The following is a 27,151-nucleotide window of genomic DNA, read 5'->3' on the forward strand; positions in this document are numbered from 1 at the left end:
TGTTCATTGAAAACCGGATAAAAGAAATAAAACTCATTCTGATATGAGTTTTGAATACGTTAACACCAAGGATAACCCAGCAGACATATTAAGTCGTGGATGTACCATTGGTGAAATTCGAAGGTCCAATTTGTGGTGGAATGGGCCGAAGTGGCTGTTGGAACCCAAGGAACAATGGCCAGGAGTACTGATCCTAACAATGAAAACAGTTGTGTGACAAGTGAAGTTAAACCAAAACGTGGTCAGATTCAAAAAGAAGAAAATATTCTAGTAGAAAAAGAAAGTTCACGTGATATCAAACCACCCTTCGAAATTGACATTGAAAAGTACTCCTCTTTGACAAAAGTGTTTCGAATAACGGCATGGTGTAACCGATTTGTGAATCGACTAAAAGATAACGTTCCAAGTTGTGTTAATCTTAAAAGTGAAGAGATAGAAAATGCTGAAAAAATGTGGATACTACACACACAGAAAATACATTTCTCAGATATGTTCACATCGCTAGGTGCAAAGAAACCAAACAATTTGACCAAACAGCTAGGTCTTTACATTGAAGATAGTGGTATACTTAGGTGACATGGAAGACTTGATCAAGCAGAGCTTAGTGAAGCAGAAAGACATCCTATTGTACTAGCTAGCAAGTCCAGATTTACGGATTTAGTGATTGAAAAGTATCACTCACGAATGCTGCATACAGGCGTGTCCCAAACATTAAGTGAGATAAGACATAAGATTTGGATACCCCATGGAAAGGAAACTGTAAGAAGGGTATTGAAATTGTGTTTAGTTTGCCGTCGTGTAGAGGGCGGTCCATACCAATTACCACCGATGGCTCCATTACCGCGTGCAAGGATTACGGAAAGCGCACCCTTCTCCAAAACAGGGTTGGATTACTTGGGACCTTTGTATTCGAAGGATTCTAGCGGCGTCAAAAAAGTATGGGTATGTCTTTATACGTGCATGGTTACACGAGCAGTGCACTTGGAAATGGTTCATGATATGTCTGCAAGTTCATTCCTTATGTGTTTAAGGCGATTTATAGCCATACGGAGAACACCATCCGAAATATATAGTGACAATGCTAAACAATTCAAATTATCAAGTGATACAATCAAGCTAGTGTGGTCGAATGTAATTAAAAGCAAAGACGTGCAAAATTTCTCATCAAATGAAGGAATAAAATGGAATTTCATAGTTGAGATGGCACCATGGATGGAAGGTTTCTATGAGCGATTAGTTGGGCTGGTAAAAAAAGAGCTCTGAGGAAGTCGGTTGGTAGAAAAATATTAACAGAAGATCAACTACAAACCATGTTAAAAGAGGCTGAAGCTATAGTTAATTCCCGGCCGTTGACGTACATAGGAGATGACCTTAATTCCTCAGTGACAATAACTCCAAGACATTTCCTATGTTTAAACCCCAAAACTGGGATACCAGAAAGTGATATCTTAAGTGATGACCCGGATTATAAAGTTCATTACACTAATAAGGACAAGTTGTTAGAGTTGTGGGAAAAGGGTGAAAAACTTATTAACGTATTTTGGAATATTTGGAGAAATGAATACCTCTTAAGTTTAAGAGAAAGGACCCAAAACAAGCTAAAGTGTCAAAGAGTGCAATCCCATCAGTCTCCAAATGTTGGAGACATAGTACTAATAAAGGAAGATTTACCGCGAGGACAGTGGAAACTTGGAAAAATATTGCAGTTGCGTTTAAGCCGTGATGGATTAGTACGTTCATGTGCGCTTCGTACGTCCACCGGAAGTGTTATGAACAGACCTATCAACTTGCTGTTTCCGGTTGAATATTCTAGTAGCCAGGGTATCAGTGACAAATGCGCAACCTTGACTGGAGATAAATACTCGTCAACAACGTCCTGTACGTGAAGCTTCGAAAACTGCCAGGGAAAAAATCAAACAATGTGTTAACTTTAATCAGAGACGAACAGAGCAACTTTGATGAGGGGAAGGTCGCCTTCGCGAAGATTCTTGATTTTTGAAAAATAAAAAAAATAAATAAAAAAAGATATGTTGAAATATGAACTGTATTCGTACTAATTTTCATTGTAAATATTATTGATACGCCTTGTTAACAGTGTAACGTATTACTTGTTATTTGTTTAATTGTTATAAAAATGCTTCAAGAACACATTTAAACGTTCAGATGGCAGATATCAGGTAACTTGGCCATGGCGTGACGAATACCAAGAATTGCCTGACACGATTGCTCATTACTTGATGTAAGCATTATATGTCGCGAACATCGCGAAATAACAGACTTTTATTTTAATATGAGTTAGTTAAATATACAATACTTTTGAGATTGATTCTTATGTTATACAGATGTTATATGGTTATCATTTGTTTAAACTTTAATTTGTATTACCTTAAGCTTTTTACAATATTACAGTTTAATCGTTTAAGTATAGCATTTTTTGCACCGTTGACCTTGTAACTAATCGCTATGAGTCTACCGGTGTTATTCAACGGTGTCATTGCTCCGGCGGAGTCGCACGAATAACACATGAATCCGTGCTACTCACAATACTCGTGCACTTCATGTTTGTTTTGGCGGTAAATAATAGTATAAAAGGCCTTTGTTGGGCGTTTAGATAGAGTTGAAAAAGTTAGAATAAAAAAGAGTTAAAAAGTGAATTAAAAGGAATTATAATTAAAAAGAGTTACAAGTGATTTAAAAGGAGTTAAATAAAAAGAATTTATAAAGGTTATAACATCGGACTATCAATTATAAATTGGATATATGACAAATTGTTGGATTATAATAGTTAGAAAGTGTTAACATCTGGAAATAAATTCATTACGTACTATTCACTAATTAGGACATTTACTGTGAATTGTTATTGTAATTAAAATTGTTAAAACTGTATAAATAAAGAAATAAGCAGTGAAAAATTATTGTGTTTGTGGTCTTTCATAAAGTTAAGACCTAAAATCTAATGTGGCTAAAATAAAAACACCGCCACATTATATTTCGTAGAGGTTTGCTGATAAATCTCAGCCGTATTACTGGCATCTGTCATGACCTGTTTTATTAGTTACCCTCACGAGACGTTCAATACACGATAGTGCACATGTTTTGCTCTTTCGATTAAGCTACGACAGCATTCAAAAACAGTATCAAATGCGCGGCCCATATCAGTTTTATTTGTTATTGGTTACATATCCTACGAATTTACTGGAAATAGTTAACAGTTTTAATACTAATATGTTTTTCACATTCTAAAGAAGCTGTTACACTGCTTTGCATGAAATACAACAGGACACCATCAGAAATTGGTTTAAAAAGGTGAAACACTCTTTAATGAAGTTTCAACTTTTACCATCGACCAACGTCCATTTTTTCTCTATCTGCTTAAAGCTAAGCTAATCAAACGTTCGATGGATGCAATTCATGGACAAATTGGCTTTCGCCATAACTTGCAATTGGACCAAGGTAAGAACTGCCTTTGGAGCACATTGCAATGACTAGGTTTACTTGGGGCGCAATAAATATGCCCTGTTACATTTCAAATGCAAACTTCTTGCATACCAGACATACCAGAGGCATACAAGGCATACTAGACACGAATCTAGGGGCACACAACGTATAACACAAACGGCAGACTACCAGAATTACAATAAATGTATAAATAGGTGTTGGGGTTACCACCTTTGAACGGTAAGCGAAGTTCTCAGTTTGTGTACTCAACCTTATACTTATCCAGACAGATGTAAGTAACTGCCAAACTATTTTAAACCTAATATAGCTATCATCAACTGATAAAAACAACAAAAACTTGGTTTAATGATTTTTTATTTTAAATCACTTTAATTAATTTCATACGCTTGCTCCCACCACCAACTCATCATAACATACTTGCACACATACACACACCACCAACACGCACATACCCGAGACTAAAAGTGTTACTTTGTGGCCTTTAAATATAAACGAGTTCCAAGGAGGAAAGAAAAAGAGTGTTTACATTGAGACAATAGTTGGTCGACCGAGATCCGTTAAATAGACAGTCTATATAATTGGTCGTCTTACCGGTGAATACTTGTCAGGCAATATGGTTAAACTGCAGTTTACTGCCAATCTTATCAACATTACCGAATAGTTTGATGGCGTAAACATTGAGCGGAGCGGACTTTCAAAAAAATAAATATTTTCATGATTAGAATTGAATTGAAATGACATATGTTGCGCATCTTGCAATTATATTTATACTATATTTATAATGTGACTACAATATAGTTTATGCTGAGACAACATGACCATTGTTATTGTAAGTTGACCAGACACTCAGTGGCAGGGATGCTCATTAAACTTTAAGGTAAGTTCTGTTTTTGATTCAAGTTTCACCAGATTTGTAAAGACTTCTGTTTCCTATCAAATCGTCTTCAATTATTGCCCGATATATTCGTTTCAGTTGAATTGAGTGAGCAATAAGATGCGAAAAGTGGTAAACATATCTTACCGTATTATTTGAAAAGGAACTACTCATTTACGTAGGAGTGCAGTTTAATGTTTTCGTAAACGTTTTATGGCTCAACTCATGGATGCAAGGAATTACTTTACGGTAATATATTATTCTATGGCATTTACACTATAGATATGCACTGCAAGCAAATGATGACGACGGTCTAATGCGGTATACGTTCATTTATAATTATAAAGTCCTTCATAAGGCTTTTCCTGGTCTGGTATGTCTCGATAAGTCGTATTGTTGTACAAGGCAAATAACAATATTTCTGAATGTTTGAGATCAAACTACACACTCAGCGAATTCGATACCAATTCAAAGATGAATATGTATTTTTTTTTACTCTTGATACATATCTAAGACATATATGATATGGATATAGCGAACGCCAACGCTAGTCTATATTTTAATCGAAAAAGAGTGATAAAATGTAAAATCCAGAGGACTGGTATGAGCTTTGTTCCAACTGTGCACACAATCTACAGCAACATGTGTTCATGTTATTATCTTGAATGGTCTATGGAATTACGGCAAACACTACGACTTTTTACAACGATGAATCCGATACTGTGGCTGCCTACGACGACTTGAAGATTATCATTGAAAGTTTGCGATTAAGAAGAGCTGTCAAAAGATACCGGTTAGAGACAACAAATGTCCTGTACGCCACAAAATACATTTAATAATAAATTTCGATTGATTCGTGTTTAGACCGTATGTGTTGCTTTGTTTCTAGTGTGTGACTCGTTTAATTAATGTAAGGGCGTACCATATTTTGTAGGTAATTATGCATACTCATACTTGTCCTAAACGTTTCCACTTCTTCGATTCTTATAAGTCTATGTTAATCCTTACACATACCAACTTTTTTTTATTTGTTTATAAAATCGTCATATAACGTATGCATTCCTTTTTAGCATGTGCTGTGTCTTTCATAAATTTCGACGAACTACTGTTAATTAAATAGCTGTAAAGATTTAGTTAAAAGAATCAACAATCTTTATGTGTCATAATGTTAAGTAAGCTTCTGGTTTGAATTTTATCATTTTTATACGATAACTAACAAAACATTCAAATTTATATGCAGGGTTGTCGCTCGACGAATGGTATTCATGTTAAATTGTGATTGTTGAAATTTATTTTGATATATTGACTGTATATCTGTATATTTTTTATAAGGTTGTCGGGAATGTTACAATTGAAATAATAAAGTTCTTCTTAGTGTGTTCATTGGATTACGACGGGCATGACTGCAGGTTAGTATTTCCAAAGTTTCTTTTTTTCAATGCATTAAAAATGATCATTCTTTATATTTATATGGTGTTAATTTCATACAAAAAGTTGTCTTCGTGAGCAATATGTCTTGGTTTGGATAATTGATGTCAGTAAACGTCAATAGTTAGTACTTTAAACTGTATAGAGTTGGGATGAAGATAAAGAAAATAAGATTATTACTGATTCATTTGATTTGTCTCGTACAAATAATATGTGTTATAGTAAGTCATTTCCACATTAGTCGCACTTTGCCAACTACTTCTTTCTTTACGTGATAAACATAATATATTTGCATTGGCTGCCGTTGATGTTACACCAAGTTACAGTTACAGTATGCTTTAAACGTATATTTTCAAAATTGTCCGTGGCATCAGCATTAGAGATAACCAATGTTTATAGCTTCGTTGGTTGACATGATAAATTACATATCGCTCAAGATCGTTAAGATAAAATTAATACTGTAAAACACAGGACTATAATGATCAACCTGTATTTTGTATAATGTTTAAAATAAGCGCCAATAGTTTCTTTAAAAATGAGGTTTTTATAATTATTTCAACAGTGTATTAAACTTATAGGTAAAAACTGCAGATTATTTAAAGAAATGGATGAATCAAATGCATGAAATATACTATATGCACTAGCATATGAAAACCCATACTGTAATTTCGATATTTAAGACTGAAAATATGATTTTTAATAGCCATAAATACATTGAATAGTTCATGCTGATGCTTTCACCGTTGATAGATGAAAGATACTATTAACAAGTCGTTCGTTTGGACAGATACAGAGAACACCATATTCCAAGATATAAATCTCAATATAATACGTAAGGTTTGGAAATTCGATCAAGGTTATTATGTAAAATTAAGGAACCTTATCTCTAACTTTGACTGGATTTCTTGTGTGCACACAGATATCAATATATATACCGATAATTTCACTAATCACTTCATGGCTAAGTGTGAGACCTGCATATCTACAAAGAATGTTGTAATTCGCAATAAAGACCCCCCTTGGTTTCATAATGAAATCCGAAAATCTCTTCGAAAAAGACGGCGCGTTTATAGAAAGGCAAAACGTGTAAATTCCAAACACCAATGGTGTATATACAATCAAATACGAAATCGTGTTCGATCGTCCAAGCAGTCACAATATGAAAACTAGCTACACGACTCAATGAAAAAAACATTCCCACCTCCGACTTTTGAAAACCATAAAGAACTTCGCTATACCAACAATTTCATCTATAGAAATCCCACCACTTAGCCATAACGGCATCATCTACGAATCAGATACAGACAAAGCGAATCTACTTAACACTTTCTTTCATTCTCAGACTCAATTAAATATACCAAACAGGCCACGTCCTTCCTCCATTGATACTTATAATCCTAAACTACAAGACTTTGTTATTTCACTTCAAGACGCAATTGATTCAATAATGGTTCTTAAAACAAGCAAAGCAACTGGTCCAGACTTTATAAATAGATTTGTGCTGAGGGAAGTAGCAATTGAAATTTCTTACCCACTTCGTTACCTTTTTAATACCTCACTTCGTCCTGGTAAAGTACCATGGTAGTGGAAGCTAGCTCATGTCTGTGCTATTTATAAGAAGTTTGACCACCAATATGTTGGAAATTATCGTCCTATTTCCCTATTAAGTGTTGTCAGTAAGGTTCTTGAAAGAATTTTGCATAAGTATATGTTCAATTTCTTGCGTCAAAACGCAAATCTAACACCATTTCAATCTGATTTTGTTCTTAAAGACTCCACTGTCAACCAGCTAGTATCGATCTATCATTCTTTTTGCCTCGCTCTAGATGTAGGTAAAGAAGTAAGAGCATTTTTTTGTGATATTTCGAAAGCCTTTGATCGAGTATGGCATGACGGTCTGATCCATAAAATTCATGAAAGTGGCATTACCGGTTCTTTATTGTTATGGCTTTGTGATTATCTCAGCGAACGTAAACAACAAGTTGTTATTTCTGGTTCTATGTCTGATATGGTTACAATATCAGCTGGAGTCCCTCAAGGCTCCATTCTTGGGCCTCTTCTCTTTCTTATCTACATTAATGACATTGTCTACGATATACAATCACATATACGGCTATTCGCAGATGATACAACCTTGTATTTAATAGTCGAAGACCCCATGCTTGCCGCGCTGCAACTTACTGATGACCGAGAAAATATTCATACGTGGGCTGACAGATGGCTTGTTACATTTAATCCTGCGAAAATCAAATCGCTACTATTCACTAGGAAGTCTAGGCAAATGCACCCCTCAATATTCATGAATAATAACCAACTATCCGAAGTTACAACTCATACACACTTGGGCGTCACTCTTTCTATCACATGCTCCTGGCACGATCATATTCAATCCATCAAACAGAAGGCTTGGCAGCGAATTCACATCATGCGATTATTCAAATACGTTCTTGATCGTAAATCGCTTGAGGTTCTGTATTTTACATTTATAAGGTCTTTGTTGGAATATGCCGATGTTGTCTGGAATAATCTGACGCTAACTGATGAGGATGACTTAGAAAAAGTACAACATGAGGCGGCCAGAATTATATCGGGTGCAACTCGACTTGTATCTCTTACCAATCTTTATGTTGAAACTGGAATCGAACCACTCAAAGAAAGGCAACGTAAACATAAACTTATCCTATTTTACAATATGTTTCACTCCCTTGCACCAACATAGCTCACTTCACTGATTCAAACAAGAGTTTGCGATACTACTTCGTATAACCTTCGAAATGCAGATAACCTTCGGAACATCTCATACAAATCACAGTTGTTGACGAGTTCATTTCTGCCATCAACTATATCCGCATGGAACGCACTCCCGGAAGAAATTCGTCCATCGCCTTCCGTGCCTTCTTTCAAATAAAACTTAATAAGAACATAAAACAAGTTCCTGACTTCTACTACGAAGGTGACCGCAAATCCTGTGTCAATCACGCGAGGTTACGTATGCACTGTAGCAATCTAAATGAACATCTATTCTCAAAAAATATTGTCAACAGTACTAATTGTCAATGCGGTCAAATTGAGGACACCTTTCACTTTTTCTTCACCTGTCAATTATATAGCGTCCAATGAAATCATCTGATTGTTCAGTTATCCACCGTTGGGCAATTGTCTCTTCAATTGTTACTCTTTGGATCGAAGGAAGCCTCATATCAAACGAACAAATTTATCTTTGATAGCGCCCAGAACTATATACGTCAATCTAAACGTTTTTGAGTACACATTCTAACAAACCTTATCCCAATCCCGATCTGACCAGTGCCTGTACCACCTCTCTCGTTTCAGCTTCGTTTTATTCTATCGGTATCTTTACTCAATACGACTATAAGATTATATTTATTCGAGTCACCACAAGCCTAAGCAGCGTAAATGACCTACAGAAGCGAGAATAGTATAAGTCTTTAGGCGTTCTTCTCAATTCTGTTTACACTATTGTTTTGTGCATAATTAACATGTTCGTTGTTTATATGCATAACATATTTGGTCTTTGTTAACGTTGATTATGCTCAAAATTGTTAAACTAAACTAAATGTAAATATTATATCGAAATAAATATTGTTTAAACCAAATCTCAATATACACGTATTGGCGTCATTTAATGGATTCTTTGTATCCCGGCTATGAACTCTCTTGGTGATTGTATCTTATGTTAAGCCAAGCATTAATCATCCATGCCAAAGAGATTTTTTTGGAAGAAAAACTGAGGGAATAAAATTGCAAACAATATTCATCTGCAAGATACTGTTACTGGTATGGTCTAGATGGACATTTTAGAGCAATTTTAAATGTTGGACTTTATGGAAGTAATGCTTGATAAGGCACAACGAATAATAAGGTTGAGTTACGTTAAATATATTCGATGCATATGGACACATGTTGTTTAGATCAGTGGTTTCTTGTTGACTACAGTATAAGTTTTGTTCTTTAGTTTAAAGAAAAAGTAACAGACCACAGCAATTTAAAATTCAAAAAGTATAAGACAACTTTGTTGCACTTGCAGACGCCCAAGTTCATTTGATTTACAAATGTATTTATTTATAGCATACAATAATTACAAATCAATTAGCCATAAATGCTTTCCACTCTGCTGAATAATTGTTATATGAAATGTGACATTTATATTTCTGAGAACTGAATAATGCATCTCTGACATGATTTATAACAGCATATATGGTGGAATAAAAACTGTTATTTCTTTTTAGGCCCGATTTTGCTTTAAACACACTATGCCCAGTAGCCAGGAAAATGTAATATTGATGTGGAGTTCATATTTATTACTGTTTTCATGCTAGTTTTTCATCCCTTAGAATTACTTTTTTGCAGTTGATACAGGTTTTTTTCTAAAGATGAAGCTTGTGTCTGTTAGCTAATCATTTGTTTACTAATTTCAAATGAAATTAAAAAAACGAAATTGTCGAACGTGACATGTCTCCCTGTCTTGTACCGATATTACATGGTAGCACATTAATTGCACTATCTGGCGTTTTTAAAACATGCTGTTAGATTGTGATACGTAGCTTGAAGAAACCTTCGAAAAATACTATGTATATTAATTTTTTGAGTGATCGGCAAAGTTTAGCGGAATTTTTTGGCAAAAGCCTTACGAAAATCTATGTATAAACAGTAAAAGTGCCATCGCATTTTTAAAGATATTTCGGTACCATAGCATGTATGTATTATCGACCATCGAATGGTACAACGAAGCACAACATTCATCAATGATCGTATCGTTGTAAATGGTATTAGCTACAGATACTCCTCGGTGGTTCCAATGTACAGTATTAGGTCACTACTTGAACACAGTACATATCATGCTTTCCCCCCAACACTAAGGAACAATGCCAGTTGACAGAATGCTATTAAATAAATGTAGCAATGTAAGGTCCTATCTCGGAACAGATATATTTATAAAACTCAGACGGGATTCCATCCAATCAACGATTTTATTATTTACAAGCTTCGAAATAAAAAAAATCCACTATCTCTGTGCTCAGATAAATCGTCAGTACTTTCAGTATCGGGATCAACTAACAAAGCATTGATATCATAGAGTAGGCATTAAAATTAATAAAAATGGCTCATTTGGAGAAATATTGTATACATTTTTATGCCTTTTGTACTTTTAGATGTTTTCTAAATAAACGAGGAATTGGACAATTGTCTATGTATATCCTTAAATCATACGGACTATTGGAACGGCAAAAAGATCATGATACACATTTTCGTATTGTTTCAAATTGTTACACTCGAGATCCCAACATTGAGTGTGATCAGGAATGAAGTTCGCTCTCAATTTATACCGTTCCCAGCTTCATAATATAGACTCCATCTTTTATTTCTGGACAGTCCGACTGGTTATCATCCTCATTCAAAATTGTAATAATTTATTTCTTGCGTTTGTAGTAAATTTCGGACCTTATTTGCAAAAATTACTAAAAGAGCTTCGCCGACAGTACCTGCCTGTGTTTGTAGGATTCATAATAATCAAACTATTCACTATTCGGTAACTGATTTTTTGCCTTTTTTTAACATATTGATAATAACAATAAAAGGGAATGATATAATTCACGTCGCTAACCCCGCCGATGGTAAAGAAAGTTTATTTCATATTTCTCGGTTCAAGAATGAAAAATATTGCTCAATGATAACTAGATCATTTTACTCTGGCCCGAGATAATTGATAACATTTGATCATTTCACTGCAGACAACTTGGGACCACTTTTTCCATCTATTTTAAGATTTGCTTCCCTTGACTTGTAAAGTATTGTAACAAGTATAGTATATATGCTTGTTGTCGTCTGTAGAGGAGCAATAGACACACTGACCGAATCGTATCGAGTTGTCATTATCAAATTATGCAATAATGTCGTATAGTTAAAGAAAACGCCCGTGTAAATAATTTTGTTAATAATTCCAACAGCATCACGCTTCCAGCCGGATCATAACAAAGGGAGATACAAGCGACCTCCCTTCTAAAAGGCTCCCCCGATCAAAAGCTCTCACCGACTAGAAGTCAAACCGACCTTTATATACCGCACCGCCCTAGACAGGTTATGCAAGTAACAGACGGGTTATGTACTCTTAGTGCGTACACCTGTCCTTCGGTGTGGTATCAGTAACACTATGTAATATGTGACACTCGCCCCCTCTTTATACTATCTTATTTATTTTTGTAAAAGGGTAATTACGTTGACACGGCTGATAGCCTAACATGAAAAAAATGTAAAATAACAAAATAAATCAAATACACAGTAAAACAAATGCACAACATTATTAACCATTTAAAGATAACTGAATTATAATGACAAAATAAATCAAATACATAGTAAAACAAATGAACAACACCACATATGCCGAAAGAGTTTGTATTCATGAACGCTGTAGATGCTGGAACAGTTTGTATTTATGAACGTTGTAGATCCTGGAACAGTATGCAGGAACAGTCGGTATTCAATAAACGTTATATATGCAGGAACAGTTTATTCCTGAACGGGATATGCAGGAACAGTATACCGGAACATTATGCATTTTGAACGTTATATGTGCAGGAACAGGCTGTATTCAATAAACATTGTATATGCAGGAACAGTTTATTCCTGAACAGTATATGCAGGAGCAGTATGCAGGAACACTTTGTTTTGAATGAAGGTTGTATATGCAGTAACAGTATGCAGGAACAGTTTGTATTCAATTAATTTTGTATATGCATGTACACTTTGTATTCAATGAACTTTGTATATGCGGGAACAGTTTATCCCTGAATAATGTATGCAGGAACAATATGCAGGAACACTTTGTATTCAATGAACGTTGTATATGCACGGTGAATTTTTAATATATACGACAAGTAGAAGTTTTCTTCCTAGTATTAGCTTCTAACTGTTGGATATAAGCTTCGAAGCATGGATCCGGTACCGGATGCCGGTGCTATTGGCTTTCGTGGGAAAGGGTCGATGCTCGTCATCCGCGGGTTTGCCCGGAAGGTATTGGCAGGGCTCGGCGACTGGCATATACATCACGAGTGGTTCAGCTGCCCCGCGATGCCCTTTGGACACCCCCCGCTCGTTATTAATGTCATTGGCACAAAGCTTACATTTTAATAGTTTACGTTTAAATATGCATTCAGAGCTCAAATTTCATCAACGAAACTAACAATGGGCACGTGCGTGACGTTAAAGTCATATTGTTCACTGAACAATGTAATTATATCAAACAAATCATTTGTCACAATATAATAATCTATGACACTACATCCGTTTTGATTAATAAAAGTGAAGCCATCACCTCCATCATATCTACCAAAGCGACCATTCACAATATAACATGAGAGCACTTTACAAAACTCTAACAACTCACGCCCAAATTTATTAGATTTGGTGTCACATGATATCCTTTCAATACCAATATCACTGTCAATTATATCACTGAACTCTTTTAACTCCGGAAAATTGTCCGGACATACTGTGTAATCAGGAAGACTAGCAGTTCTGGCATTAAAGTCACCACATAAAATAAGAGCAGTGTCTAAAAGGTTATTACTTATTATATGGTCTTCCAGTTGTTGCAACGCAGACATGACAGAATCATTATAAACTGGTGAATTTTCTGGTGGTATATATACTGCTATATAAAGTACATCTCGATCTAAAGACAATAACTTTTTATCTATTATTAACATCACTCCAAAACTAAAATTGTCACATACACGTTTAAAATAACTAGCAATATTGTATTTTACCAACACTGTTACACCACCCATAGCTCTACCTCCAGCAGAAGACTTTTTAGCATTACAAGAAAAACATGTATATTCATTGAAATATTTGTTACAATCACAGTTTCTTGTATACCGATTACATCATATGTTTTTATAATTTTAATTATATTAGTAGAAAACAATTTCGATTTGAAACCTTCAATGTTCCAAGCTAAAAAATGTAGCAGTGTGTTCGTCTGTGCAGGGCTTTGGTCATCATCCTATCTGGCATTTCCGTCGACTCGAGCTGGCCTATCGTCATCCGAGATTACAATATCCATATCAGAGGCAGGGTCTAAATCTGGACTCCTACCCCGACGTCTAGCTGCTCGTTTAAATGTTCTGGATTGTCCATCAAAGTCCCCAGTGCCAGTCAACGCCGTTGCCTTTGGTCTAAAGGTTATAAGTTTACCCTTTTGGAAGTAACCAGTAAGACCGTTCTTCCTGAGCTCCTTTAGCTTTTGTCGCTGTATGAATGATAAGTCATTCGATACCCGGATTCCCTTGCTTCTCAACGCTTCTCTGTGGTTGAATAACTCAAATTTATGATTACTATTTTTGAATTTTACAATCACCATTCTTGGCTCATCATCTTTTAATTCACCGACCCTTCTAGCACTAAAAATCAAATCTATGTTAAACTCATCCGGTTTTCCAACTACATTTAAAACATTTTCAGACACAACATTTTCCAAAGATACCAATTCTGTCTCCGTTTCTTGCAAACCGAAAATTCGAAGCGACTATTTCAACCTTTCCGACTCTATAATATTTAACTGCCTTTCAATATTTGTCAAACGTTCTTCCTTAACTTCATCAGCAAGAGACAATGATGCTACATCACTATTCAGTAATTCATGTCCATGCTCAAGGATATCAACTTTCGCTTTAATAGATCGGATTTCATCCTTCAGACTTCCAATATCTTTTTGTACCCGGAAAACTTGCTCTTTCACACCCCTAACCTCCTCTTTAGTGTCAGCTATAGCGTACAGAATCAACCTCGTGTTTGGGTCAATTGTAGGATCATCAGGATTAATATTCATACCTGGATTCAGTATGGGTCCCGGGTATAATGCAAATAAATTGAATTGAATTGAAATGAGTTCAGCGGGAATTTTAATTATTGAGTGATTACTAAAGCACATATCATAGTAAAGTGTCCTAAAATGTTCCGGTTTAGGCTGGCACTGACTGAGATGGCTTTCGGCAGATATATACCCGTATGAGCCATTGTTTTACTAACTTTATGGCAAATTGCGAAAGAAAATCTTTACTTTTATTAAATTAAGAAATATTTGGATTCAGTCACAATGGAAGAGGTGAAATGCGCAGCAGCGGCACGTATATTCAATGTGAAACGATATATCAATTATAATTCCCAGCCATTTCTAGCTTTTCAGAAATTTATAAAGGTTTTAAATGTATGTAAAGTGTCAGTCACGTTATAGTGCTGGTCATGCCGTTTTAGTTTAATATTGTGCATAACACTGAACAATTATAATATTATTTAAAAGGAATACAGATACACGAATAAAATGACGTGTATCTAGCGCGCGCCGTTATTCCACGGACTTAATTAGACAAAACAATTAACATTAAAATTGTATATAGAATACATACAACTACAATATTATTAAAAGAAAAAACAGTTATACCTAAATGACGAATATCTAGTACACGGCGTTATTACGCGGACTTTACTAGAGAAAAACAATTTACATGTTTAATTTTATAGACAGTACCCACGTACAATGTGCATTAAAAGTTCATATACAACACACATGTATAACTATTAACTTTGGGGTCTACTATAAAGACTTGCTTTCCCGAATATACTTTCCCAGTATAAACGGTCCTAGTCCATACCGAACTTCGTAAGAAGTTTCATATTCGAAACTACGTGTCTTATATTTCAAGACCCAGTGTAGGCCATGTCACAACGTCTAATAAATGTTTAATGCTTGAGCCTCATTGTAGTTTTTTAAACAAACCAATCACAGAAAATAAACTATTTGTAACTATATCGAACAAGGATGTACCCAGGGTCTGGAGTTGAATAGCAGCTATAGCCATTCGATCTCCCGATGCATTGTTACCCCCTGAATATCTATTATCATCTGCAGACATATGATTATCAGTGATAACATCATTAACATCCTGTCCTAGACGCACATAACTGGTTACTGTCATTAATGCTTTCGTTTGTGTATTGACTATTCTCCGGTCCCGTAACGTCAAATTGCTGAGTTGTATCGGACATTCTTGGTTGTAGACGGGGTGTGTGTTTAGTTACGTCGGATTGCGAAGATGTGTCAGACGACATTGAATACCTTGTTTTTATGGTAAGACAGACAATCATAACTCGCGGCTTGCCGTAAGCGCGTTTGAAGATCACTTCACGGTAAATCATCTTCGTCGAAAGAATTGTCCCTATCATGTCGGTGCATTTTCTCTGACATGTTTAATTCGTTCAATTTTCTGGGCATATCATACTCTGGGGTAGGCAATTTGTTAGGTTGATCAACTAATTGCTTTGGTTTAGTGCACTTCTGTTGATTTCAGCTATCATGGGATGATTACTACTTACATGGACGCTATTGTTGTCTGACGCATGAACCCATACGGCTAAAGACAACATATCTGGTACTTGTTTTAGTTTGCCCGGTATGTATTCATTCGTGCCGTCATAACAAGATATATTAAGTGCATAACGTTGCAATATCTTATTATCGCAGGTAATCGTAAGCAAATGTATAAGCGGTTTATGATCAGTCTTGATTGTGAATCGCGCCCCATGAAGATATCATTCTAACTTTTGAAATGCGAATTTACTGACAAAAGCCTCTTTCAAAATCATACTGTATTTCTGCTGAGACCTAGACAGCTTATGACTGGTGAAATAAATTGGCCGTGGACGATTGCACCAATACTCCTCCGATTGCGTAATCTGATGCATCTGTATACAAACACGTACGGTTTATTGATGTCTGGGTGACATAATGTGGGAATAAGCTCTAATTGGTGTATAATTGCATCGTTACTTTGCTAACAGGCTGCTGTTCAATTGAACGGTACATTTTTCTATGTAAGCCTTGTTAATGGGAATGCAATATCAGCGTAATTTCGTACGAACTTTCGGTAGAATCCAGACATACTCAAAACTGCCCTGACTTCCCTAATGTTAGTTGGAACTTTCAGTGCTTTTAAGACTTCAATTTTTTTCATGTCAGGCGTGATACCGTGATTTGAGATTTCGTGACCTAGAAAGCATGTGCTCTTTTGTAAGAATTGACATTAATTTAGCTTTAACTTCATATTGTGTTGTCTCAATCGGTCAACAACCATTTGTACGTGCCGTAAATGATCTTCTAGCCAAGAGTGAGTAAAAATGAGAACATCATCCATATAACTTAATGTGAAAGTTTCTAGTCCTACCAGGGTGTTCTTTACAACAGAATGAAATAACTGTGGACTAATATTCAGGCCCATAGGCAATCTCCAATATTTAAATAGCCCGAAAAATGTAGTGAATGCAGTTTTTGCCCTGTCCTTAGGATCTTAGTCTAGTTGGTGGAAGCCATATGAAAGGTCTATGGACGTGAAATACTTTGCGCCTTTCAACAGTGTCAGTATATCATTAATTTGAGGTAGCGGGTAACTGGTTGGTATGATGTGTTGATTAAGTTTCCTATAGTCAATGACGAGCCTCTTTGAGCCACCCTTTTTATATACTAATAACGCTGGTGCCGCGTATCCAGATTGGCTTGGTTGGATTATATCAGCTTTTATCATTTGATCTAGTTTAGATTTCATATCTGCATGTTGTATTAAAGGCAGACGGTAGGGTCGTTGCTTAATTGGCGAACAATTGTCAGTTGGAATGTTTACTTTAACACCGGGTACCTTTCCTAAATCGTACTCGGTCTTGTAAAGTTTGTCGTGATTTTTCTGCACGAGATTCAGTACTAAATATACTTCATATGCTCATTCGGAGTTTTTATTTCACTAGCGTTAAATGATTGCGATATTGACGGACAGAGATTCGTTACCCACGAAATCTCATCATCATTTCAGCATTATTAATGATGGACTCGACAGAAAGTTATTTGAACTCTGGAGTTGCCCTATGGCACAACCACGTTTTAACCTTATTGTTTTGTTCGATCGAATTGTCAAAATGACAGGTACAGCTCTTTCGTTATTAATATTTACTAATGTTGGGGTGATTTGTAAGCACACATCTTGATAAATATAACCCGATTGTATCTCACAAACTTGAAAGTCGCTATTTATATTTAGGCTGGGATTATTCTTTAGCTTTCCTTGTTCATGATTGATACTCTGAGGTTTAAGAATGGTGGTTTTATTTAATCGGGTAGTCGACGCACTGCATCGGTCATTTTGTAAATGAATATAGATGTCTTTAATAAATGCGACTACTATTTGCAGATAAGAAGTCGCGCCCAAAGATTGCATTTCACGATGATTGGTCAACTATAACAAAATTGTGTGACAGGTTCGGTTATTTTTTATTTTTGAAGTTAATATTTGCGTATCCGAGTACGTTAAGAGCTGCGCATGTCACAGATGAAAGTTCTCAATTTGTACTTCGCAGTTTTTGTTTGTCTGACAAAGAATCATTAATGCGTTTATGTAATACGGAGAAGGAAGCACCCGTATCTACTAAGGATCTAACTTTTAATTTTCCTATCTTGATTAAACAGGAGCTCGGAATTTTCTTGATATGAACTAGGTTAAGCAAGTCTTTATTCACTTTCCGACCATCGACCCCGGTATGGTGGAAACTCCCTAGTTTTCCTGCCTACTGCCGTTTCTTTCAATGCCCAAAACTTTTAAACGTTTCCATTCCTGGCAATCCCGTTTAAAATGGCCTTTCCGGCCGCAAAACCAACACTTTAACTGACTCTTGCCTTTGCTCGATTTTGTTTTGCTTCATCTCATTAATTTGAGTTGTTTACATTCACTAATTTCAGAACCGTGTCGTCGGCAAAACGAACAGCGCCAGACACGCCTTCGGCGATCTCCATTGGTTCGACATCGCGACTTTCATAAGTAGCCCATATATGAGATCGCATTTTAATCTTATGCAAACAGTTTGCTCACGCGTGGCGCAATCCACCGCTTCCTGATACGTGCGCGAATTTTCGCGTATAACCTTTGAACGCACTGATGGTTGAGCGAGACTAAATGTTGAAGACATATGTTGGATATTGTCAAGGCCTTCGGTTCGTCTTCAACCATATACAATTGTGATGTCATCTTTGGCACTGATAACTGTTCAGGTATTCACGTAAACGACACAATTAAACATATTTTAATCAAGTAAAATGCTTAGAAAACAATTATCACTGTTTAGAATTGAACGAGAGACCGTTTCAAAATGTTTGACTATGAGCCCCAATACCTTGCACACATACACCGTCAATTTTTCCAATCAGGAAACAATTTAGCTAACTTCGCACAAATGAAATGTCAGCTTACCCAGCAGGAATCATTTTCGCTAACTTCGCACAAATGAAGCGTAAGTTTTACCCAGCATGAATCATTTTCACTAACCTCGCACAGATGTTACGTCAATTTTTCCCAGCAGGAATCTATTTCGTTAACCTTGCAAAAATGAAGCGCCAATTTTACCCAGCAGGAATCATTTTCACTAACCTTGCAAAAATGAAGCATCATATTTTACTTAATAGTAATCAATTACGTTAATCGCGCACAAATGAAGCGTCAATTTTACCCAGAAGGAATCAATTTCGCCAACCTCGCACAAATGAAGCGTCAATTTTACCCAGAAGGAGTCAATTTCGCTAACCTCGCACAAATGAAGCGTCAATTTTACCCAGAAGAAATCAATTTTACTAACCTCGCCCAAATGAAACGTTAATTTTACCCAGCATGAATCATTTTCGCTAACTTCGCACAAATGAAGCGTAAGTTTTACCCAGCATGAATCATTTTCACTAACCTCGCACAGATGTTACGTCAATTTTTCCCAGCAGGAATCTATTTCGTTAACCTTGCAAAAATGAAGCGCCAATTTTACCCAGCAGGAATCATTTTCACTAACCTTGCAAAAATGAAGCATTATATTTTACTTAATAGTAATCAATTACGTTAATCGCGCACAAATGAAGCGTCAATTTTACCCAGAAGGAATCAATTTCGCCAACCTCGCACAAATGAAGCGTCAATTTTACCCAGAAGGAGTCAATTTCGCTAACCTCGCACAAATGAAGCGTCAATTTTACCCAGAAGAAATCAATTTTACTAACCTCGCCCAAATGAAACGTTAATTTTACCCAGCATGAATCATTTTCGCTAACTTCGCACAAATGAAGCGTAAGTTTTACCCAGCATGAATCATTTTCACTAACCTCGCACAGATGTTACGTCAATTTTTCCCAACAGGAATCTATTTCGTTAACCTTGCAAAAATGAAGCGCCAATTTTACCCAGCAGGAATCATTTTCACTAACCTTGCAATAATGAAGCGTCATATTTTACTTAATAGTAATCAATTACGTTAATCGCGCACAAATGAAGCGTCAATTTTACCCAGAAGGAATCAATTTCGCCAACCTCGCACAAATGAAGCGTCAATTTTACCCAGAAGGAGTCAATTTCGCTAACCTCACACAAATTAAGCGTCAATTTTACCCAGAAGGACTCAATTTTACTAACCTCGCCCAAATGAAACGTTAATTTTACCCAGAAGGAATCAATTTCGCTAACCTCGCACAAATGAAGCGTCATTTTTAACCAGAGGGAATCATTGTCGCTAACCTCGCACAAATGAAGCGTCAATTTTACCCTGCAAGAGTCAATTTCGTTAACCTTTTACAAATGAAGCGTCAGTTTTACCCAGCAGGAATTACCCATGAGCATCATACTTGCTATGCCAATTAGTCATGACTAGTAGATGAGCCCCATTAATTTTCAGGCCAGAAGGTTAAAGATCAAAAATGAAGAACGATTTCGCCCAGGAATTTTATACTAGGATGATTCACATTGATTTTTAAGTCAGTACGTCAAAGGTTATGGTACCATTGAGGTAAAATAACAGTTTCCGCTGAATAAATAAAGACCGATTTGGCCCAAAACTTCATGTTTGATTTGCCTTTTGATTTTTATTAAAAATTACCTCAATTGTTTTGAGGTCAGTCGGTCAACGTCACAGTCAAAATTGTTGAAAAATAATTTGTTGGTCACTAGTCCGTACGTCACACTTCTTTCGACTCTATCACTAAAGAACTCTTGAACCCAGGAACCATATACTTGGATTAAGAAGCTTTATTTTTGGTATACAGGTATTTCATGACCAGAAGATAACCCCTATGTTTGTTCGTCTTTAGTTCAAAAGTACAAATTTTCTGACTTTTATCATTGATTTTTTTCACAAACCTTCTCCCTATGGCGCTTTTTTCCAAAAGCAATCTGTAGTTTCGATTTTTTCGGTTTAGTTATACACTTTTCGTAGTTCGGTTCTAAAGAATGTTCGATATCTCGAAGTCTGTCCCGAAATCCAAACAACTTAGGGAGTTTTGACTGCACTTTTATCCCCTTAATGTTATGATCACAGTGATATATTCCATACTAAAATGATTAATATAACCTTCTCGAACCCTCGTTCTAATCAAAGTGTGTTGTCGTATTTTCGATAATCGAAAAGCATTTAAATCAATAATTGTTGCCGGTCTTAATCACAAATAATTAGGTCCCATTATATTTATTTGACCTATGGACAACATTCATTCGTTTCGATTTTGCAAACATTCCAACAAGCGCTTTTTGGATTTGCAAACTCTCTGCAGGGCATTTACACGGCATGAACAAACGACCATAGACGAATGTCAGGTACATATGTTTTTGTCACAGACATCCATTATGATATTAAATCAGTGTTGCATGCGTTCAATCATCTGAAAAGTCTGCATTACATATATATCAGTCTACAAATATGTATCCCTGGATTTTTGTAAATCATTCTCAAAATTATGAATCTCGTATAGTCAATGACGATATACAACGTTTACTGCCTTTGATCTACAAACTTTTTGACTTTTGAAAACTTCGCATCAATTTATGTCGAAATAAAACAAAAACGAACTGCTATAAGTTTACAAATAATATATGTTCAGTCAATATATTTTAGCAACTAATTTTAATAAAACCAAAGATATATGTGGTCACAGGTCATCCAAATATAGTATTTTCTTCAATGGCTAAAAGAAAGTTGAATTTTATTTGCACATCGCATACATAAATGTAGATACAGAGTTGAATAAAAACGGCTCAAGAATTGGAAGACACTTAAATAAGCTTTAAAAGCAGGCAATCGTATGATTGTATTTATATAATACAGTATTTATTGATCGAATTGCTAAAACCATAACTTTATCCATACAAATCTCTTTTTTAAGATATGGTATCTTGAAAGTGCTAATATTCAAGTGTTAGGTGTATCTGTATACTTGATAACAAGTGTAAGTTAAACAGTGTCCCATATGAAAAAGATAAAATCTTTTTATATTGTTAAAACGGAGTTTGTGAGCGATATGTTTCGTTGAATGAAATGTATATCTGTTCTAACGAAAGCATACGTTACATTACTTACAATGTCATCTCAAAACTTCTGTGATATTCTAAAGAAACAAGCTCAGTAGCCAACAGTTAAAACATAAGCCCTGTTTAATAAAACTGGGTAAACGTCAAAAGAACATAAAAACCAAACCAAACACAAACAATAAACACGGAACAAAAGCACAGAACACCAACAAACAAATGAACTAGAAAGTTCCGGACGAAACATTTGTGTAACGGGTACTTCAATGGTATTTTTATGCTGATATTTCCAAACGAAAAAAAGCGTTTGATGTTTGTATAAAACGCCAATGCGGCAAGCCCGAATTAAAAGCAAATTTGTATTGAAGAAGCAATTTTGCGATCCTATAATTTGACCTAGTGACCTATTTTTTAACCAAGAAACCCCATATCTATAATTATCAGGGATACCGTTTGCACAAAAAAGTGTTCCACATTAATTTTAAAGCAGATACAATGTCATGTTCTTGAAATATAAGCATGCATGAAATGTTTTCGTCATTCCTAATAGCCCTTGATATACAAAGTTTGTATATGTTTAAATTTATAAACAATGTTATCTTATGTTTGAAAATGTAAAGAGCGTCTAGGGCCTTGTTTGTCTTCATACTCAATCTTTCTAGTGAAAATCTCAAGAATCCGGAGAGCGTCATAAACAATTACAAACACATGTTGGGCATAGATTTCTCCGCTTCTCTATGAGGACTGCTTGTGCACGTCTTTTCTCCCAAGCCTGAAGACTCTTGTTTTCTCCGGGTCGTAAAGTGACACAATATGGAACAGAGTGTCCAGATTGTCTTTTCATATGATCATTGGTAGATGACGCACATGAACGGTCTGCGCAAAAGCGAATAAACGTGTACACATGATAAATGGAAGTATATGGTGGGAAGATTATTGGCCGATCAATATATTCATTGATCAGCCCACACCGCAGAAAACGCCAATGCTTTTCGATTTTTCCCTGAACTTTTTCAACGGTGTTTGTGAACTTTGCAATAAGGAGGTTGATGAGAAGCACTTGTACGGTTAACATGTAAAGTCCAAGCAGCAGGGGAGTCACAAATCTCGCCGTAGTGGACGGACAGAATGCAGTGCTGTTTGTCACTGTTCCATTGGCTTCACATTCAGCATAACCTGTAATATATATATGTATTATATTGAGAGGGTATTAAAGATTGTAAAATTCGGTTTCCAAATTTTAAAGCAGTCTTTTCACAAAATCCAAATATCCATTTTAAAGATGAAATGAAAATAAATATTCCCATTCGAATGAATTTCAAATTTGAAATAAATACATGTTACTTTTATCATTTGATAAATGTGTATAACGTAACGAGTTGTTACGTGGCGTTCGAAAATAAATATGGTGGAAAAATCCAACTGTAAACCTTATACAAATAGAAAGTATTTTAGGATACGTAAAGTTTACCTTCTAAATCATCCTCAACAAGCTCCCCAAATATTTGCCAGAATGGTTTCTTAAATGCCATGATAAATGTTAACAACGTAAACGCCGAGTTTGGGTTCAACACTGCTTGTAAAGAAACGCCATACGATATCAGCACAACTACTATAATCCTTATGAAGTAAAATGTATCTGCCAACATTTTTTTTATCATTATCAAATACGGTCCTATCTGTGGAAAGATTGCGAATACTTGAAGAAGCCGAATCGAAAACCCAATGAAGGAAATGGCAAGTGAAACACGACCGATTTCGGAATAATAGGTTGTATGGTTCAAAATTTTGCCAAATGCAAATAGTTCAAGCGATAAAAAGTCAACATGATTCCAGGCGTCTATAAAGTATCGTGGTCGCATACAAATTTGTCTGATTTCTTCAGTACCTAATGATACGGCATAGGCAATAACAATGCCGTCAATCATTGTCAATTTAGAAATATCAAACATTAAATCTAACGCAAAAAGGACAAGAAATATTAGGAATGCCAGTAAGTTGTAAGCAAACTTCACTACCGGTGCCTTCAAAAAATTTATCATCTTTGATCGCTGTTTTTTGCAGTCATCCTCATTCGCAACTTCGATTTCTTTTCGGAATCGTAGTAGTAATGGTGCTAGAAATGGCAACAACACACACACTAGTATTCGCAATGTTCGTTGACTTTTTTGTTTTATTTCGAGTGGAGCAAAAAATATTTCGTTCATTTTATAATGACATGCATCTTGTGCAATAAATTGTTTGTTGTTCTGTGCTATTTGCAATAAGGACTTTCCATCAAGCTCATCTCGGTCTCGAACAAGGATCTTCTTAGTTTTTTTCTTATCAATCCTTGAGCATTCTGTCAAAATATCTTTTGCGTTGTCATTGTAATATTGTGCCATTTCTTCTAAGTTTTTCACATCCTCTTCTTCATCAGCTCTGTCCTTTTTCATCCTCTTTAATCGCTTATATGCGAGAAGAGCGGCGGCCATCATATTCCCCGTCTCCCTCCACAGACCCTTTGCTACAGTAAACTTTTCATTTTCAATAGCCCAAAGGAAAATATTGAGCTTTGTTCCCCGTTTGTTTGAACCGGTCGTGTTTGTACCTGTTTCGATAGTGCCTGAGTTAGTTTGCAAGTTTTCAAGGGAGCACAGTAAATCTTTATAAAACTTCTGCCTTTCATTAGTAAATAAAGTCATCGCTTGAAGCCAATTGTCATTTTCGAAGGCGTATGTGATCAATTCAACTTTGTAGTTTATGTCTGACCGATGTTTTGCAATGTCTTCATTTACATCCAAGTCTACAGCCAACTGTAAAAAAGTTTCAATTGAGAAGTTTGGTAAAAAATCAATCATAGATTTAATTAAGAAGAGCGTAAAATCTTCCCTTGAATCCCAAGTACGTCTTTGATCATTTACTTTGATTTGGATGTTATTTTTTTTATCAGATTCCCTTATTTCGAAAACTACCACTGGTTTATCATGTGCGGCCGCCGCTAGTTTTTTATTTAAGACACAAAGTGTTCTTTTTCTATACTTTTCGTCAACAAACACAAGCTTCGTACAATGTGACAAAGTTATCCACTCCTTTGGCAATGCAATGGAATTACTGGCGTGGAATTGTTCAAACAAATCTTTCTCGCATGCTACTATTCCAATTGTTTGTGGAATACATTCAGACTCTATTTTTGTTTCCTTGAGTATCTCCTGAAAAAAGATATTTTTCGATGGCTCATCTGCAGTGATAGTTGCCCTAGTGGAGGAAACGAATTTCCAAAAGAAGTCTTTAAAAGTGTTACTTGTTGGTTTGGAATCGGCTGGAAATCAAAACACTACACCAGGTTCCGTTAGCTCCAATTTTTCAATAACTCTGTTTAAGTCTTTCTTTGAAGAAACACAAAACACTTCTTGGACAACATTGTCCAAATCGTTATCGATATAAATGTTGTGAGCGCACAAATCCTTATCCTTCTCATACTCTTTTTTACTTGCACGAAAACGTTCCCTCCGATCACCCATTGCAATTAAGCTGTATAGATCGGTGTGTACATCTATAAGATCAAATACTCACTAACAAGTACTCGTTCCTGTCTTCTGATTTAAACTCAGTGTCACTAGAAACCTGTGGAAATAATCAATAACGAGAATCAATACAAATATTTTTAAATAACTTCTTTAAATATACATATTAGCGGAGTATAGAAGCTATGAATAAAAGATAAACAATATCTTATAAAAACCGTTTTATAAGAAAACATAGATGTTATAATTTTGAAATAGATAACCATGTTAAGACAAAATTGTCACCTATAACAAAATTTATAGCTTGCATATTTAAGGTCACCAACGTTTTTTACCAGCGATTATCTGTTTAAAATATGTTGAGGAGTTTCTCAATTTATATATTGTCTAAACTCCGTAACAAATGCTATATTGAAACTTTATGTCGTAAGTATACCCTTGTTAGGAATATGTTACTATTATTTGGGATGAATTGCATCGGTCGAAATATTATATCAGAAGTAATAGAGGTAGGGGCAGCAGCGTATTTTAGTTGAAATTCGTATATGGATAATATATATCTATAAACAGGTCAAGAATACGGCGTTCTCAGTACATCACTGTTTGGTTTCAAAAGTTGGTCGGATTCTGTCCGATCTTTAATTTGGGTTAATGGTTCGTATTGCAATAAGTGATTTCAGAGACATTTACAATTTAACAAAGTGACGTAATTTCGTGTAAACAGGACGTAACGTTAACTTTTATAAGTGAACCAATTTCGTTAAAAAAGCAGTGCTTATGTTCGCTGTATTTCCGAGCATGATCAAATATTTTATCCTACTTATAAACGGAATAGACATAAAAAATAATAATTTATTCACGGTACTACATTTCTGCAATGCATGTAGCGCGTGAAATAGTATTGCTTTGTTAGTTTGTCGAATTCGCCTTATCATTAGCGCGGGATAGTTGATAAGTTATAATATGCATAGATGTTGGCTTATAAAGAAAAAACGTCTAAAACATGGTTTCAGATATCATTAATTAAGGAAACCTTTAGTGTATTAATATTTGTTTTACTCTTACGTTTCCGCAAGTTTATGCATACTTTGATAAAATTTAACTTTTACGCTTTTGCTTTATTCTTTAACAAATATTAAACGCAGCAATCATGTTGTTTTCTTATATGAGTAACCCAGTTTAAATCTAGCGCCTAATTGTTTCTCACGTTATATCCTATCTGTGTATCAGTGCAGATGAATATACCGACGCTATTTTCAAACCAATTTGGATTGACGTGGTTATTTTCGAATTGGAAAAAAAGCAAAACCTTCGAAAGATACATTTTTAGTAAGCAATTTGATACATCAGTAAGTAAAATCCAAAGCGTCGAACACAACGATGTCAGTTTATAGTAAAGTATTTGACTTGTAGTTGTATCCTCTGGTGTCTACTCCCTTTAATATATCTAGGTAGTATATCAAATTTGGAGTGTTTAGCCGAATAATGTTAAA

The 27,151-nt window shown here is 35.5% G+C and overlaps 1 protein-coding gene across 1 annotated transcript; it reads right to left on the reverse strand.

Annotated features, from left to right (window-relative positions):
- Window positions 1–13,787: 13,787 nt before the first annotated feature.
- On the reverse strand, window positions 13,788–25,630 carry LOC128204806 (transient receptor potential cation channel subfamily M member 2-like). The gene is made up of 5 exons (XM_052906214.1): window positions 23,624–25,630; window positions 22,855–23,328; window positions 15,609–15,686; window positions 14,320–14,614; window positions 13,788–14,088 (listed from the first exon to the last, which is right to left on the reverse strand). The coding sequence occupies exons 1-5, from the start codon at window positions 24,990–24,992 to the stop codon at window positions 13,788–13,790; spliced, it is 2,517 nt and encodes an 838-aa protein (XP_052762174.1). The 5' UTR covers window positions 24,993–25,630.
- Window positions 25,631–27,151: the final 1,521 nt, after the last annotated feature.

Source organism: Mya arenaria, chromosome 10 (assembly GCF_026914265.1).
Source record: "Mya arenaria isolate MELC-2E11 chromosome 10, ASM2691426v1".
Classification (NCBI taxonomy): Eukaryota; Metazoa; Mollusca; class Bivalvia; order Myida; family Myidae; genus Mya; species Mya arenaria.

Excerpts from the sequence above, each read along its gene's own strand:
- LOC128204806 (XM_052906214.1), bottom strand. The coding sequence starts at position 24,992 with ATGATTGATTTTTTACCAAACTTCTCAATTGAAACTTTTTTACAGTTG. Across the intron at positions 14,615-15,608 it reads TATTCAACTCCAGACCCTGG|GTATGAATATTAATCCTGAT; the intron begins GTACATCCTTGT and ends TACTGAATCCAG. Across the intron at positions 14,089-14,319 it reads AATATTATAGAGTCGGAAAG|AGAAGCGTTGAGAAGCAAGG; the intron begins GTTGAAATAGTC and ends ATTCAACCACAG.